Genomic DNA, 18,193 nt, shown 5'->3' on the forward strand with positions numbered 1-18,193 from the left:
ACACGATCACCTCCCTTCACCCTGCAACACTCACTCTATCAAATTATCCCCCTAATCCTGCCACACTCACACTATCATATTAACCCCCATAATCCTGCCACACTCACCCTATCATATTAACCCTCTAATCCTGCCACACTCACCCTATCATATTAACCCCCATAATCCTGTCACACTCACCCTATCATATTAACCCCCATAATCCTGTCATTATGGCTGTAAGAGCATTATGGGAGATGTAGTCTATAACTGTCACACTCTCCCGACCAGTCATGCCATACTCACTTGCAACCATGTCACATTAACCCCCTAACTCTATAACACTCATTCCCCAACCCTGTCACATTCACCTTCCCTCACTCAGTCACACTCACCCCCAACCCTGCCTCATTTACCTGCCCTTAAAAAATATTTATAATATAAATGTGTTTCATGGGAAACCACACATAATAAACCATGGAGTAAGTTATTCGTCTGAGTATAAATATTTTCTTTTGGTCTTTTTTAGTCAATATCTTGACTTTTTGCCAGACCTCTGCACCTCACAATACCTTTTTATATTATTATTTATACTTATATAGTGGGGGTGTACAGCTATAATTGCCTCTTTATTGCTAGTACCTTGTCTTCAGATTCCTGTGGAATTCTTTAGTTTCTATATTCTAATTCTACGCCCCCTATACACACACACTATAACCCATGCATACACTACACACCCTAAACACACATACACACTGTTTTCCTACACAAACACTACAGTTCCTTATACATCCACCTGAGACCCTTGTTTTTTCACTATGTGTCTCAAGTGCGGGCCTCATGTTCAAGTTTCACCTAAGGTCCTGCAGAGCCTATAGCTGCTTCTGAAATACAACAGTTTATTACTAGGGATCGACCGATATTGATTTTTTTAGAGCTGATACCGATATTCTGTGAACTTTCAGGCCGATAGCCGATATAATTTGCCTATATTCTGTACATTTACCATTTTGGAAAATAAAAATTTCTAAAGGTAAATGCACAAAATATACATGCCACATGTAGTGGATGCAGTGTGTTTGTGTAGTGGATGCAGTGTGTGTTTATGTAGTGTGTGTAGTGGATGGAGTGTGTTTGTGTAGAGGATGCAGTGTGTATTTGTCTAGTGTGTGTAGTGGATGCAGTGTGTATTAGTGTGGTGTATATATAATGAAAGCAGAGTGTTTGTGTAGTGTGTGGTAGTGTGTGGTAGTGTGCGTAAAGTGAATGCGGTGTGTGTAAAGTGAATGCTGTATATACTAAATGTAAAGTGTGTGTGTATATAATGAATGCAGTGTGTGTGTGCGCGTGTGTATATATAGTGAATGTAGTGTGTTTATATAATGCAGAGTGTGTGTTTGTATAGTATGTATATAATGCAGTGTGTTTGTGTAGTGTGCATTATATAAACACACTACACAAACACTGCATTATATACACACACTGCATTATATAAACACACTACACAAACACACTCCATTATATACACTGTGTGTTTGGTAAGTGTATGTGTATATAATGGAGTGTGTGTGTGAGGGGGCATTTTTTATTAAATTATTATTTTTGTTTTATATTTAATTATTATTTATTTTTGTTGTCCCCCCTCCCTGCTTGTTACCTGGCCAGGGAGGGGGGATATGGTAATCCCTGGTGGTCCAGTGACATTGGCTGAGCTGTGGGGGGGCCGGCAGCAAGCGTTGACTCACCTCCTAGCAGCTCCCCAGTGTAAGTCTCGGAGCGTTGCCATGGAAACCCATGGCAACGCTCGGACGGCTGCAGGTCTCGCGAGAGTTACACTGGGGAGCTGGAGGATCTGCTGGGAGTTGAGTAAAGGCTTGCTGCCCGCCCCCCCAGGACCGCCGGGCTTTAAATGAGCCCGGCGGTCCTGGGAGGTATTATCGGCAATATCGGTATCTCTATTGGCCGATACCGATATTGCCGAAAATACAGTATCGCCCGATTATATCGGTAAAACCGATAATCGGTCGATCCCTATTTATTACAGAATATACAAAGGCCAAAAGTTTCAAGGGTCATTCTGAGCACTTTGTGGCAACTGGCACACAGTAAGTGTAACTTTGGAATACTACAGTTCCTTACAAGGTGTAAAAGGACAACTCAAAAAAATGAATAAAAAATTTTTTTTATTTTTTTTTAAAGTGTAAAAATCAGGGAAAAGAACAAAAGAAGAAAAAAAAAACCACAAAAAGTATGTTATAAACTTTTTTTATTAGCTGGGTGAGGTACACGGTACTTACAAATACAGCTAATAGGAAAAAATTACATTCTGAAAATTTTTTAGATATTTATATATATATATATAAAAAAACCTATATACAAAAAAAATCAAGTAACAAATTCACAATTTTTTACGCCTCTTCTAATTCCCCAGACACCTAGAAATGTGACATACACCTGCATGCAGTTTAACACGGTGTTTTCTGCAAGTAGTTTAGCAAACTGACTTGCACTCTGATCTATCCATAATACAGTTTTTGTGGAAACGTATTTGCGATCCCATAAAACATTTTGATGGTCTTGTAAAATTAAAGTGACACTTCCCTGCCTAAATACAAATCACTGTTTAGTAGATATACCCCAAATGAAAACATGCATGCATTTAATTATGTATTTTTTCATTGGCGGTACACCTTAAAACAGTTTGCAAAACTGGCAGTTCTGTTGTCTGTAGTCTTTGCAAGTCCTCCCCTTCTAACACTTTCTAAACTTTATGTGGCTGTCCACATAATCTTTGCATAATCTTTGCAAAGTAGATGCTCTGGGCAATTGCTGCCTCTTGAGTTTAGCTCCACTGAGCTAACCAAATCAGAAAGTAACAGGACGGGGTTTACCACCAGGGTGGTGTAAACAAGGTTAATTTATAAAAGTGTAAATTTTTATTGAAATCTGTAGTTTTTGCAAAATGAAATAAATGGTCTTCACACAAAGCTTTCCAGCAAGCTAAATTTCTTTAGGAGTCTAGAGTGTCCCTTAAATTCCATATTGCAAGTCCTTATCAGGATACTATTACATTATAACTTATCTTACTATATTTTTCCACGTATTTAGCCTTCGCCCCACTCTTCCATAAATGTTTATCCCAAAATTAAACTCTTCAACCCAGGAGGTAATCCCTAAAACTAATGCATCTTTATTACAGTTATAAAAAGACCCAGACCCATTATAAAGCAAAAATGTAGAAACAAGTTATACCCTTCACGACAGGCCACATGACTTTGCAGGACTGTCATACTACAAAGAGGTTATGTACAAGTAAAATCTCAGCTACAACATAAAACACACTGTCTTGCTGAGAACAACTGGAGTATAAGCCATAAAACTTTCAATGACTGGAGAGATTTCAAGTTCTCTCAGTAAGTACTTTAAATACTGAAAAACATTTCCATCCTTGCCCTCTTCCTCTAGCCTATAGGAATAGGAAAACATTGGGCTGGAAGACTATTCCAAGAAGAGCACATCTATGCAATTTCAGACCTTGTACTCACAAGGTGTTGGAGATAGACTCCTATCGAAGGGAGTCTGTGTTTGCATGCAAAAATCTAAGATGTGAGAAATGTTTGGGTGCACGGCAGATTATAAAGAGACAGCTGTACACTGGTTAGAGGTGATAAATGGCTGAAAGACAATAGGATGTAACAAAACTCTGTCATCATGGTGGTGTTTTTCTGATGTCAGAGTGATGGCATCATTGGTGTAAACGTCTCTTCCCTGAGATGAATCCTAAGAGGATGAGAAAATAATATGATCAGTGTATGAAAACGAAATAGCATAAGCCTGTTTTATTCAATTAATGAAATTCATACCGTTACAAATCGGCTCCATCTTGTTGCTGTGCTTAATGAAACTCTACAGCCTGTAACATACAAATACCAATGTCAATAACATGAGACAAAATGGTAGGGCTATAGGTTTTAGGGCAACATAAAAGCATCAGCAACTGTCCCACAAATTTTTATTTTTTAAATTCTTTTTATTGTGCGAGTGGTAACAAACAGGCTTGATATGCCACGATAGCTATACCAAGCATAGTAAAAACAATCATGAAGGTTTATGGCATTCATAGACAGCACATTGTATATTTAATGTAATATCAGTAAGGTGAGATATCGTGTATCTAGCTATGTGGGGTGTCGAGATCTCATTGTGTTCTGTACCTCTGAGTACTAGTTGAGTACCTCTAACATGTCAGGGCCTTGACCTTGTAGACGGTTTGGGTATCATGTATGTCTTAGAGCTAGGTCAAAAGTGCTACTTGTGCTAGGGTGCAGTTGTACTCCTATAGGTGATGCCTTTAGCGCAATACAGGTAGGAATACTGAGCTCTCACCTGGAGGTGTGTGTGGGGTAAGGGGGGATAAGGTTGGCTCAATCTGTCAGTTGATCTAAATGTGGGCTGATTGTATGTGCGCTGAATAAAGCAAAAACATATCTATCTAAACTCTACATAACGTAAAACTTTAAGTTAACCCTAGGGAGTATTGCAAGGCTAGAGAGTTCTAGGGAGTATTGTAAGGCTGCATTGGGTGATGGTTTTTAGTCCCAATGTAATCGTCAGGTAGTGGCCACTGCATATCTTCCCGTAGCCATCCAGCGAAGGGTAAAAGGGATTGCAGTGTCCGGATTCCACTGGTGCTGCGTCCGGGCTGCTGTCTCATCCCGGGTGTTGTCAGGGCATTTGGAGGCAAGTTAAGTGTGGGCAGTAAGGCTGCTGCTTCAGAGAGGTTGTGGATCAGGTGCTTGGTCTCCTCCTGTTGGATCATTAGGGCTTAGTCGCCACTGGTAAAATATCTTCTGCTGTCTCAGTAGGGTGGTAAATGAGCGATCTCCGCCAGGCTAGGGCCTCCCTGACAGGTCTGAGAAAAACGTGAGAGACATGTCTTCAAACTTATATGGCGTGTGGTTTCTGACAGCCGCCAGCACCGCTACCTTGTCTTTGCCACTTTGCAGCTAGAGGACCAAGTCTCTTGGCACATTCTCTGGGGCACGTGGGGACTTCGGAACTCTTACGAATCCATTGGTTCCCACTGCTATGCCCTGTCTTGGGGCAAGTAAAGCAACAATTAAGCGCCTCAGGAAATGTGGGGTTTCAGCCATCGGTACCTCTTGTGAGATGCCCCTTATTTTGACTTTTTTTAGCCTCCAGTCTCCAATGGCAGTGAAACGGCGTTCACTCAGCTCACTTTGCTGTTGGAGCCCCTTGACTGCTTTCTGCAACGTAGCTATCTGCAATGCTTGTTTGCAAATCTGCACAGAGTAATGCTACATCCATCTGGATACTCTTCTGGAGGTCTGCCATAAGCAGTTTTAGCACTGCAGTGGTCCCCGGAGAGTTGTCTTGTCCAGTGTTCTTCAATGCTGGGCATGGAGGTGCAGGGAGATCCTCTACCTCCTAAACTGGGGACATGTCATCTGAGATTTCAGAGTAGGTCTCATGGTAGTCGGCCATCTTAGGCCTCATCGCGCCATGTGCCTGTCTCAGCATGTCCTCAATATTTAAGCCCATCCGTGGCTTTTCGGGTTTCAGTTTCTTAGTTTTGTGTCCAATTATGTTAGCCTCGCCTGTGGGGGTTTCCCCTGCCATTTTTGTCCCAGCTTTAGGGTCTCCTGAGAGGTTTATACAGTGCAATTGTTCAGAGATCTGGATGTGTTTGGCCATTCTGCTCGGCTCCGCCCCTCTCCCACACATTTTTAATGTAATTCTGTATACCACTGTAGTCAATCAAATGTTTTATAGAACACAGCCACATACAAATAAAAGTTGAGGGGAAATCTATACAAAGTCGAACTTTATTGGAATTAGACCTACAATTCTCTTGTCAATTCTGCACACTTCACAATTTAGTGAAAAAAACATGTATGAGGCTGATTGTCTATGTTTGGAGGTCCTGTGCAAGTGTTTGTGTACTAGTGTATGACAGTGAGTGGAATGCATTAGCGAGGGAGAGTGTGTGCCCAAATACACACAATGTATATTTATACATTAACAAGGAAGAGTGTGTGTCCATTTACACACAAGGGAGATATATGAGTATGAGTAATCACCTGCAGTTTTAATAATGGAACATATGACTACTAACTTGTAACATAGTATTTCAGAGTTGCTTGATTTCTTAAAATGTAGGTTACTCATCATGTACAGAATGTACAAAATTAAGATGTATACTATACTGCTCTGTACAAAACCCATGTTTAACAGTGAGAGCCAATATATATTTCTATACAGATTCTGATGTGTAAGTTGCAAAATATGTATGAAGCCAATTTACTTAAAATTATATAAATTCATACAAGAAATACTAGGTTCATGTAATTCCAGAAACCTGTCCTAAACAATACAAATGCAGGGTGTCACAGATAAGAGGTTATAACCACAAATCATATGAGTGGTAGTATTTGGAAAATAAAATATTTTGTTTTTTCTGACATCTGTAAAGTTAGTTTAAGTTTATCATTTTATATTATAAGTTGTGGCTACTGTGAGGTCTGTTGAATATGCTACTCTTTTGTAATACTGAAGTCTATATTTAAATGGTACTTTTTCTACATAAAATGTAATTAAAAACGGATAAAGTTTTCCCCCATACAAACAGGAAGAGGAGTTGTGAATTACTCCTGCATGACACATGCTTAAAATGTTAGCACCATATTCTAATCCATATAAAACCAAGGCATACATTGAGGATGGGGTGGAGCTTTCTCCATGCTTGCTTCACTCTAGCCATCATCATGTTTACCTCCATGTGGTGCCCTTCTTTTTCTTTTGGTGAAAAGAAGCGTCCACCATCCCCACGTTTTCTGGCCATAGCATGGCGATGACGTGACTCATGTAAGTATTTCTGGAAGAGAAGATTCAAACCATCAATGAGTAAACACAAGAAGCAATCAGAAAAAAAGTATTCTGCTACAGAGTTATTTTATTAAAATGTCTGTTCTCTTGACTTGTATCAACAAACAAAATATATGTGGACCTGACACATGTGTGTGTAAATGTACAATCTGAAATGAACCTTTTTGCACTGAAAGTTGCCAAATAATAATGATTTTGATATCTTACTACAAGTAATGTTTATAAGATCCTTCATGATCAGTTTTTGTGTAGGATAATGTTCAGAACAGAACCATTTTCTATGTGTACATATATTGTTTAAACTGTAATTTTCTTCTTCAAAAGGCATACAGTCTAGAGCAGGGGTGCCCATTAAAGGACCACTCTAGGCACCCAGACCACTTCAGCTTAATGAGGTGGTCTGGGTGCCAGATCCTTCTAGGGTTAACCCATTTTTTCATAAACATAGCAGTTTCAGAGAAACTGCTATGTTTATGAATGGGTTAAGCCTTCCCCCTATGTCCTCTAGTGGCTGTCTCATTGACAGCCGCTAGAGGCGCTTGCGTGCTTCTCACTGTGATTTTCACAGTGAGAGCACGCCAGCGTCCATAGGAAAGCATTATGAATGCTTTCCTATGTGACCGGCTGAATGCGCGCGCAGCTCTTGCCGCGCGTGCGCATTCAGCCGACGGGGAGGAGAAGAGGCGGATTGGAGGAGGAGAGCTCTCCGCCCAGCGCTGGAAAAAGGTAAGATTTAACCCCTTTCCCCTTTCCAGAGCCGGGCGGGAGGGGGTCCCTGAGGGTGGGGGCACCCTCAGGGCACTCTAGTGCCAGGAAAACGGGTATGTTTTCCTGGCACTAGAGTGGTCCTTTAAGTCGATCACACTCTACCAGTCGATTGCTAAGGCAATGCTGGTGAATCAAGGCCAGCTCTTCAATTAGTCATGATAGCCTCACAGCTGCCTAAGCAGAGCATCACCTGACAGGCAGCGTTATCAGCGGCAGAACTACTGCCGGTGTGGCTGCACTAGGATCCTCATGCGGAGGGGGCCCATTGGACAGCCAATGCACTTAGGGTCACCCGGTGTGGCATCAAGGGACCAGTTGTGCACTGCTCCTGCAATGCTTTAACACCGCGATCAGAAGCAAATAACAGATTGAGCCACGCAGGAGAAATGGGAGCGTGGACAGCAAAAACCAGACTGATTTCCAACAGCTTCTATCAGAAGACTGGACCACAGGGAAGCCCCTTTCCTGCACCCAAAAGGTAGCAAACCGGAGGGTGGTTAAATAAGTGTAACAGTAAAAGTTGTATCAATGAGTGTATACCTGTGTATCTGTATGCAGGTCAATGTTTGTGTCAGTGTGTGTTTGTATCTGCATGGGTGTCAGTGTGCGTATCTGTGTGTCTGCAGGTGTGTCAGTGCGTGTGTTTCTGGGTATCTGCATGTATATCTGTGTGTGTGTGTTTCTGAGTATCTGCATGTGTTTCAATTTGTGTATCTGTATGTGTGTCAATGTGTGTATCAGTGTGTGCATCTCCTGTGAAGATACATGGAGTAGTCCCAATAAGGAATTTAATGTATTTTTCGGTAAGAAAAGGTGTTTGTTTTTTAGTTTGTAGATCTCGTTGATCTGGTCATGTGAAAAGAAGTTCATGACACAAAAATGTGTGGGCACCTGGTCTAGAGTATTGTCCTCAAGAATATATTTTTTATTCTGTTCCCACTGTACTCCTGCCAGATAGTAGTGTTAGGAAGATTATAAATATCTCACACCAGACACATGGGTTCCACATTACCAGAGGTCCTTTATTATTTTTTATTTAAGTTTACACAGACCCTCAAACCCTTGGGATTCAGTGTGGGGCTTGGGTGATCTTCTAGCACTGCTCCGTCGCCTGGTATTTATTGGTGCCGTAGTGATGTCCTAACATCAGGGCATGTGATGTGGTGAAAGATCATTTAGATTACAGCTCCCTCGCCACCTCTGGCCCCATTTTCCACCCCCAGGTGGAATTATGTCAACTTTTTTTTCTACCAATGCCCGGCATATACTCACTCTCCTCTCTTTAGGAATCTTTCCTTCTGCCTCAAGTTTGGCTCGTGCTTGTCTCCTTTTCAAGATGCGGTGATACTGCTTGGCATTCACATATAAGGGTTCTTCCTCAAGCATTTCAGCTCCTGGCAGTGGTATCCTTTGCAGAGCAGGTACAGAGCCAGCACCTGGCACCATCTGCATGAACACAAACACTCAATGAGAGAAAGTTGGAAATCAAAAAATAATTACCACTGCACATTTTTATGTTAATTCTGAATACCTTATACATAGAAACTTGCAAAGAAACAAACCAATTTTGTTGCATAAATGAAAATAATGAAAATTATAATTACATACCATCACCATGCCTCCTGAATTCATCACATTTCCAGTCACAGGGAGGGTGACAGTGACGGTCCCTTGGCCGCTATTGGTGGTATTCGTATTTGTTCCAGCCTGGACAATCTGGGCTCCGGCCAAACTGGCTGCAGGTATGGTGATCATTCCTGTAACAGGGACTGTCACTTTAGGGAACAAAACAAAACCGGAAACAAAGGGACAAAGGGAGGGGTCGAAGAATTAATCCCAGGAGAACCTCCAGTGTACTGTACACCATTGACATGTAGACTGGCACAAATCATACGGTGCAGACAGCGAATGGGAAGCCGACAAAGCTGATAAATTCAAGGTAGGAGGGCAGGACCAGAGGTAAAGCAAAGAAAGATGTGACTTAACTCAGGATACTTTTGCTTACCAAGTATGAAAACATATAATACAGGCCAATGCACAAAAATTATGATTAACATTCTATAGCCCAGTTCAAAGTGTACTCACCTTGTTGCAGGATGGTTCCATCGGCATTTACAGGCTGATACACAATAGTCTGCCCTTCTGCTGTCTGTGCAACCTGCTGGCCCTGAACAGCTATCTGCTGCTGGCCCTAAAAAAAGAATACAAAGCCATTAACACCAAAACATTTTATTACCTTTCTGTTATTAAACAAAAAATTACTTCTGCTTTCTAACAAATTAATTTAACACGCCTTGGTTGTGCCTTACCTGGCTTTGTCCAGCAGTTACTGCTGTCTGTGGCTGTTGAATGATTATTTGCTGTGGCTGACCTTGCTGGGTTTGTACCTGAAGCGCTTGACCTCCCTGGATCTGTATCTGCCCTGGTTGTACTAGCTGAATCTGTAAGAAACAACTGAAATTAGCAGTAGACAACATAATTATAGCAGGTTAAGAAAGTACCGGGAAACTATCCTTCATAACCATCAAAAAGCACTTTTTTTTTTTTTACTATAAATAATGTTGCAGGCACTGGAGAATAAACTGCCAATACTAGCAATAGTGATAGATTTTACCTGTTGCAGCCCTTGAGACCCTGATACTGGCACCTGCATCAGGGTTTGTCCCTGGCCTCCCATGGCCTGCACCATTATCGGCTGTCCAGTGGAAGTGATAAGCTGTCCTCCACTGACTTGGACCATGAGTGGCTGCCCTTGTACCTGTGTAGGAGAAAACGATAAATGGTTATCACAAAGGCAGAGAAGGCCACAGACACATTTTTTCCTGCACCTTTGTTGTACAGGCACAGCCAGAAAACAGCAAAAGTGTATGCAGCATAAAGCAAATAAACAAGGAAAGCAAATATGAGAAATTCATGCAAGTGTCAGATAAAAGGATGTACTCTGGATACTTTATGAATAACATAACACAACATGCACAATGCAGGCATTACTGACAAGCTCATTCAAAGACTGATTAGCACTTAGACATATAAACTGCACAGGGATGTATTTCCAATAAATGATGGGGTAGCAATCACAGAGACTGCATTGAGTGTTTCTTTATTGCGACTCATGCGGCTGTCAAAGGCACAACTACCTGGAGGGTCTGAACTTGCTGTCCTGAGGCTGCTCCCACCTGAGCCTCTGTCTGTAACTGGACAGCAGTGACCGCACCCGGCTAAGGGGAAAGGAACAAGAAGAGACAGCCTGACTATAAGAGAGAGTCAGATGACTTTACACTGACAGAGAGAATTATTTTGAAAGTGTAAGAATAAATATTCCAAAAAAAAAAAAAAAGTGTTATGGAAATCCTTTAGGAAGAGGATGAATAATAAATGGGTTCCAGGAAACAAAGTGAAATACAAGAAGGGATAAGAATTGGGTTGTATTATTTAGGATATGAAAGACTGGCATTCAACATTCCAACCCTGTTTAGCATATCCCCTTGCCCTGGAACCCGCGCTCACCTGCTGCTGAATCTGTCCGGCCTGCACCACAATCTGCTCTGGAGAACCATTGCTGCTTGTTGTGTACTGCTCCATCTTTCTTGATCACAATAAAAGTGAGATAGCTGGACTGTACCTGCGATGAGACAGTATATTAGCAATGTACAGTGCACCATTGTATTTGTGTGGATAGATAGCCTACACAAATCTTAAGACAGTTCGATTCATTTTTCAATTGACCACGATTCACTGTTTAAAAGTTTACTAATGCAGTAGTATCAAATTCTAGTACAGTAAAGCCTTCGGTCACTATGCAGCCTCCGAAGGTCACATTAGGGTTAATCCTGTTCTGTATTCTTGTCACCAAATTGTAATCTACAAAATGGAAACCAGAGGCCTAGGTTAAAGTGATACTCTAAGCAACAAAACAACTTTAGTTCAATTAAGCCGTTTAGCTGTATACATCATGTCCCTGCAGTGTCACTGCTCAATTCTCTGCCATTTAGTTACAGTTATCTATATTCAAAAATGACCATCTAGTTTAACCGCTATGCACATTCTTTTATGCTTTTGCTAAATTGTAGCCATTTCCAATAATGCCGGGGGAGGATATTCATGACTCCATAGTGGAAATCAGATTTCTCCTTGGATCGAAACCAGTTTTTGTGTGTCAGTCAGAGCCAGGGGAGGTGTGACAAGGGCTGCACAAACAAAGTGATTTAACTTCTTAATGGCAGTGAATTGAGCAGCAAAACCTGAGAGGCATGATCTACACACAAAAACTGCTTCCAACATTTCTAAAAATAAAATGGCGAGGGAGCAGTGAGCAGTGATCTCCCTGCTCAGCTCCCTCGCGCGCTCATCGGTGATGCAGGATCCGGAATATGACGTCACTGCGGTATAACTTCAAGGCGTGCGAGGGAGCTGAGCAGGGAGATCACTGCTCCCTCGCCGCCCACACAGCAGCCCCACTGGACCCAGTGAGAGTGTATGTGTTCTTGTCAGTGAGAGTGTATGTGTCTGTGTGTATCTGTGGGTGCAAGTGTGTATATATGTCACTGTGTATCTGTGTCTGTTTGCATCTGATACATATACACACATACACAGATAGATACAGAGGTACGCGCACTGGCACATACAAACACACGACACATATAAACACAGATACACACACTTTGACGATGTTGATACACTATGTCAAAAGGTTCCACGGGAAACTTAATTTCGGATCCCCAGGACTATAGATAGTGTTCCTTTAACTACACCTCTAGTGGCTGTCTAACAGACAGCCAATAGAGGGACTTCGGGAGGGTTAGGCATCTTTCCTAACACTACAGTTTCCCTTTAATGCTGTAGGTCACTGTAGTGCTAGGAAAACAGCTTTGTTTTCCTTCCACTATTGTTTTCCCTTTATCATATAATTGGCTGGGTAAGAGTTAGTTAGGGTTACAAATACCATCAAAGTGTGAATCTATTGAGTAATGGCAACACAGTGTCACTTTACCAAATAGTGTTTCTGGGAAGGAAGAAAACATGCAAGTCAAAATAAGGGCATGTCTTTATTCTGATATTTTAAGTTTCAGAAAAATCTAGTAAAGGTATAAACGTGGGTATTGCTGTACTTGGGAGATGTAGAAAAATACAACACTAGGGACTTTGAAATTGTACAACACAAAAGCCCCAGTAAAATTCACCATCAAATTTCAGTAAGTATGTGACAAGAAATATATATATATATATAAAAATACTGTTAAATTAGACAGACACTGATGGAAAGGCTAGATGATCAGAAACAAAATGCTCCACATTAAATGGTCAAATTTGTCCCAAAACAGGCATGGGCTTAGTAAATTAAAGAGAGTGTAGTTTGAAAACGGAAACTAGTAATGTCAATAATTTTCTAGACTTCTGCAAAAATGTGAGTTGCACAGTTTGTACAAATCAAACTCCTTTTAATCCACACCAGAATAATAAATCATCCAGGATTTATTTATGTTGTGTTATTTCTTGCACTAGTTATAAAGAAATTTCTATAAGCAAAACTATTTTTAAAAAAGTCACACATAAAAGGTTATCAGGGGTATATGTCCTTTTAAATATCAATATACAGTAAGTATTAGTTCAATTAAAAGAACACTTCATGCGCCATAGCCATTGGCAACTCCCCTATGTTTATATATTCATAACCAAATTTGTCCACAAAAGAGTAAAATATGGTAAAGGGATATTTGACAGAATTGTTATTGTATTGCACATTACATTAAACGCAGACAACCCCCTAGAAATTAACATACGGTAACCACCACGCTACAACAGATGAATTTTACGTGAGTGTCCCAATTTGTGCTGTATGCTGGCACAATGTCAACAGCAATACTGGTGCAGTGCATACAATATGCGGGGCACAGTAAAGGGGTGCATGCAATGCATTATGGGTGCAGTGTATTGAGTAAGTTCGTTATACAGTAATAGGGGTCAGGTTTTTGTTTTTTTTCCCCCAGAGTTCAGTGTATGCAAAGTATAAGTGTGCTAGGTAAGTTGCTAAGTTTCTTTGGGTGCAACGTGTGTGTTTCCAGGCCTATATGCATGCTACATGCCAGGCAGGGTGTATATACCATACTATAGTTACAAAGAATGCTGAAGCCAGCACACAATGAAAATCCACATGGTAAAAATAAAGGCTTACATGGCTTTGTCAACTATTGACTAATGTTTTTTTTTTTTTTACCCCTAACAGCTATTTTAGCCTCAAATTTTCCAGTCAGGTTTAATTCACAAAAAATGAGCATTTCGCGAATAACCCGTATATTACAATGGGTACAAGTTTTATTGAATGCTAATGCAGGGGACGTACAGCACTATAGGCATTGACGATGCCTAATCGTGGACACAACACATACACAGTTCAAGGAGTGTTTTACCCTGGGCACAGTGTACACACAGTATGTATACAGGACAATGGGCGCTGGACATGGTGTATACACAATACTAGGCAAAGTATTATTGGTGCAGTGGATACTGTATGCTGGCACCAAGTATAAACATAACTGTAGAAGTAATATGGTGGTCACAGTATATAAACAGTAAAATGGGTACAGCACACTGGGCATTATATATACACAGCACAATGGTTGCGGTAAGTTAGGCACAGTGTATATACAGCATATGGATGCAGTGTATATACAGTACTATGGATGCAGTGTTATTATTATATTATTTATATAGCGGCAGTAAATTCCATAGCGCTGTACAATGGGGTATATACAGTACTATGGATGCAGTATAATACGCAGTCTATATACAGGACTATGGATGCAGTATAATGGTTAGTGTTTATACAGTACTATGAATGCAGTGTATATACAGTATAATATGCAATGTATATACAGGACTATGAATGCAGTGTATATACAGTATATGGATGCAAGTATAATATGCAGTGTATTTACAGTATATGGGTGCAGTATAATTTGCAGTGTATATACAGGACTATGTATGCAGTATACTTTGCAGTGTATATACAGGACTATGTATGCAGTATACTTTGCAGTGTATATACAGGACTATGTATGCAGTATACTTTGCAGTGTATGTACATATTGATACAGTATAATATGCAGTGTATACACAGTATATGGGTGCAGTATAATATGCAGTGTGTATACACAGTATATGGGTGCAGTGTATGTACATATTGATACAGTATAATATGCAGTGTGTATACACAGTATATGGGTGCAGTGTATGTACATATTGATACTGTATAATATGCAGTGTGTATACACAGTATATGGGTGCAGTGTATGTACATATTGATACTGTATAATATGCAGTGTGTATACACAGTATATGGGTGCAGTGTATGTACATATTGATACTGTATAATATGCAGTGTATATACAGGACTATGTATGCAGTATATGTACATATTGATACAGTATAATATGCAGTGTATACACAGTATAGGGGTGCAGTATAATATGCAGTGTATACACAGTATATGGGTGCAGTATAATATGCAGTGTATACACAGTATACGGGCGCAGTATAATATGCAGTGTATACACAGTATATGGGCGCAGTATAATATGCAGTGTATACACAGTATATGGGCGCAGTATAATATGCAGTGTATACACAGTATATGGGTGCAGTATAATATGCAGTGTATACACAGTATATGGGTGCAGTATAATTGCAGTGTATACACAGTATATGGGTGCAGTATAATATGCAGTGTATACACAGTATATGGGTGCAGTATAATATGCAGTGTTACACAGTATATGGGTGCAGTGTATGTACATATTGATACAGTATATGTACATATTGATACAGTATAATATGCAGTGTATATACAGGACTATGTATGCAGTATATGTACATATTGATACAGTATAATATGCAGTGCATACACAGTATAGGGGTGCAGTAAAATTTGCAGTGTATACACAGTATAGGGGTGCAGTATAATATGCAGTGTATACATAGTATATGGGTGCAGTATAATATGCAGTGTATACATAGTATATGGGTGCAGTATAATATGCAGTATATACACAGTATTGGGGTGCAGTATAATATGCAGTGTATACACAGTATAGGGGTGCAGTATAATATGCAGTGTATACACAGTATAGGGGTGCAGTATAATATGCAGTGTATACACAGTATATGGGCGCAGTATAATATGCAGTGTATACACAGTATATGGGTGCAGTGTATGTACATATTGATACAGTATAATATGCAGTGTATACACAGTATATGGGTGCAGTGTATGTACATATTGATACAGTATAATATGCAGTGTATATTATACAGGACTATAGGTGCTGATTGATGGGTGCAGTGTGTGCCCGGTGTTGTACTCCGGTATTATGTCACAGTGTGTGTTCCCGGTGCCGCCCGCGCTGTGTGCCGGTGGCGGTGCCCGGCGGTGTCCGGTGCCCGCAGTGTGTTACTGGCGGTATCGCCCTCGGATTGGCTGTCTGTGTTATTGGCCGATCCATTGGTGTTATTGGCTGCGTGGTTCAGGTCATGTTTCTCCCTCCCCGCGGTGTTATTGGCTCTCCCCACCGGTCCCTCTTACCTCCTCTCCCGGTCTCGGTTCTTCTCTCCGCTCTGATTGGTTCCAGAACCGGAGCTCCAAGCCCAATCAGCGCCTTGATTGCTCAAAATGGCGGAAGGACAAAGGCGCCAGAGATAGTAAGCAGAGCGGCTGCGCGCTTAGCCCCGCCCACACCACAGAGCGTGCGTCACGAGAGGGAGGGGGTCTTCGTGTGCCCCGCCCACTGTGTCTATGGAGTGTGCGTGCGTGCTGGTGCGCGCTCCCGCCGCGGAAGGTTCTAGTTCTATTCGGCGCGCTCCTTGTGGAAGGCGCGGTCAGGCTGGTGGTGGGCGGGAGAGTGCTGCCTAGTGACCGCACAGACAGAATCACCATAGCTCCCACATCACCAGGGCCGCACACAGGAGAATGTCGCCATCAGTGCTATTCTGCGGGAAATTAATGTGATGAGAGGGACCTGATCATACACTGACCTCCATGGACACACAATAGGGTCTTCTTAATATTCATGTGGGAGAATGCCTTCATGAGTGTACGGTTCCTATACAGTAACCAGCTAGACATGGGACAGAATGGTAGGAAGCACATTGTGTAATCTCATCCCTTCCACAGTTTCAAATAGACACTTTAATTTTAGGGGGGGAGGGGGTGTTCTGAAAAATAGGTGACTTACTAATAACAATGTATGCAACTTAAAGGGACACTATAGTCACCCAGGCCACTTCAGCTCAATGAAGTGGTCTGGGTGCCAGGTCCCCCAGGTTTTAACCCTTCAGATGTAAACAGTGGTTTCTGAGAAACTGCTATGTTTACATTGCTGGATTAACCCCTTCAGGACCGGCCTGTTTTTGCGATGTTTGTACGTTAAGGACCAGAGCAGTTTTAACACTTTTGTGGTGTTTGTGTTTAGCTGTAATTTTCCGCTCTCTCATTTACGGTTCCCATACAAGTTATATATTGTTTTTTTCAGGACAAAAGGGTCTTTCTTTACATACCATTATTTGTATTATGTCCAATATTGTATTTAAAAAAAATAATAAAATATGGTGGAAAATTAAAAAAAAAAACATGTTTTTGGACTTTTACTTGAAAAATCTTTTACTTATCTACAAAAGCTAATGAAAAAAACTGCTAAATAGATTCAAAATTTTGTCCCGAGTTTAAAAACACCCAGTGTTTACATGCTTTATTGCTTTTTTTTGCAAGTTATAGGCCTATAAATACAAGTAGGAAATTGCTGTTTCAATATATATATATTTTAAATGTATCAATAGTGACCTTGTAACACCGTTATCTGTCATAAATCCCCGAAACACACCTAACATGTACATATTTTTTTAAAGTAGACAACCCAGGGTATTCAAAATTGGGTATGTCCATTTTTTTTAGTAGCCACTTAGTCACAAACACTGGCCAAAGTTAGCATTTATATTTGTTTGTGTGTTAAAAATGCAAGAAACGCTGACTTTGGCCGGTGTTTGTGACTAAGTGGCTACTAAAAAAGGCTGAACATACCCCATTTGCAATACCTTGGGTTGTCTTCTTTTGCAAATGGTATGCCATCATGGGGCTAATTCTCATTCCTTGGCTACCATACGCTCTCAAAGGCAACCTAACCAATCCGACAAATTTCAATTAAAAAAAAAAGTAAAATCAAGCCTTATATTTGACCCTGTAACTTTCACAAACACTATAAAACCTCTACATGTGGGGTACTGTTATACTCAGGAGACTTCGCTGAACACAAATATTAGTGTATCAGAACAGTAAAATGTATCACAGCAATAATATCCTCAGTGAAAGTGCTGTTTGTGTGTGAAAAATGCAAAAAACTTCACTTTCACTGACAATATCATCGCTGTGATATGTTTTACTGTTTTGAAACACTAATATTTGTGTTCAGCGAAGTCTCCCGAGTAAAACAGTACCCCCATGTACAGGTTTTAGGGTGTCATAGAAAGTTACAGGGTTAAACACAGTGCTAGC

The 18,193-nt window shown here is 40.8% G+C and overlaps 1 protein-coding gene across 5 annotated transcripts; it reads right to left on the reverse strand.

Moving 5' to 3' along the window:
* Positions 1 to 2,332: 2,332 nt before the first annotated feature.
* NFYA (nuclear transcription factor Y subunit alpha) lies at positions 2,333 to 16,342 on the reverse strand. Of its 5 annotated transcripts, none has more exons than XM_063451792.1 (11): positions 16,232 to 16,342; positions 11,161 to 11,275; positions 10,791 to 10,871; positions 10,268 to 10,411; positions 9,963 to 10,094; positions 9,739 to 9,844; positions 9,262 to 9,428; positions 8,926 to 9,099; positions 6,773 to 6,874; positions 3,843 to 3,892; positions 2,333 to 3,759 (listed from the first exon to the last, which is right to left on the reverse strand). In XM_063451792.1, the coding sequence occupies exons 2-10, from the start codon at positions 11,233 to 11,235 to the stop codon at positions 3,875 to 3,877; spliced, it is 999 nt and encodes a 332-aa protein (XP_063307862.1). In that variant the 5' UTR covers positions 11,236 to 11,275; positions 16,232 to 16,342; the 3' UTR covers positions 2,333 to 3,759; positions 3,843 to 3,874. The 5 variants fall into 5 exon arrangements, with proteins under 5 accessions (XP_063307862.1, XP_063307872.1, XP_063307855.1 ...); XM_063451802.1 differs by having other exon boundaries at positions 9,262 to 9,410; positions 10,788 to 10,871; XM_063451785.1 differs by having other exon boundaries at positions 10,788 to 10,871.
* Between the last annotated feature and the right edge of the window lie 1,851 nt (positions 16,343 to 18,193).

The sequence above is a fragment of the Pelobates fuscus genome, chromosome 1 (genome assembly GCF_036172605.1).
Source record: "Pelobates fuscus isolate aPelFus1 chromosome 1, aPelFus1.pri, whole genome shotgun sequence".
Lineage (NCBI taxonomy): Eukaryota > Metazoa > Chordata > Amphibia > Anura > Pelobatidae > Pelobates > Pelobates fuscus.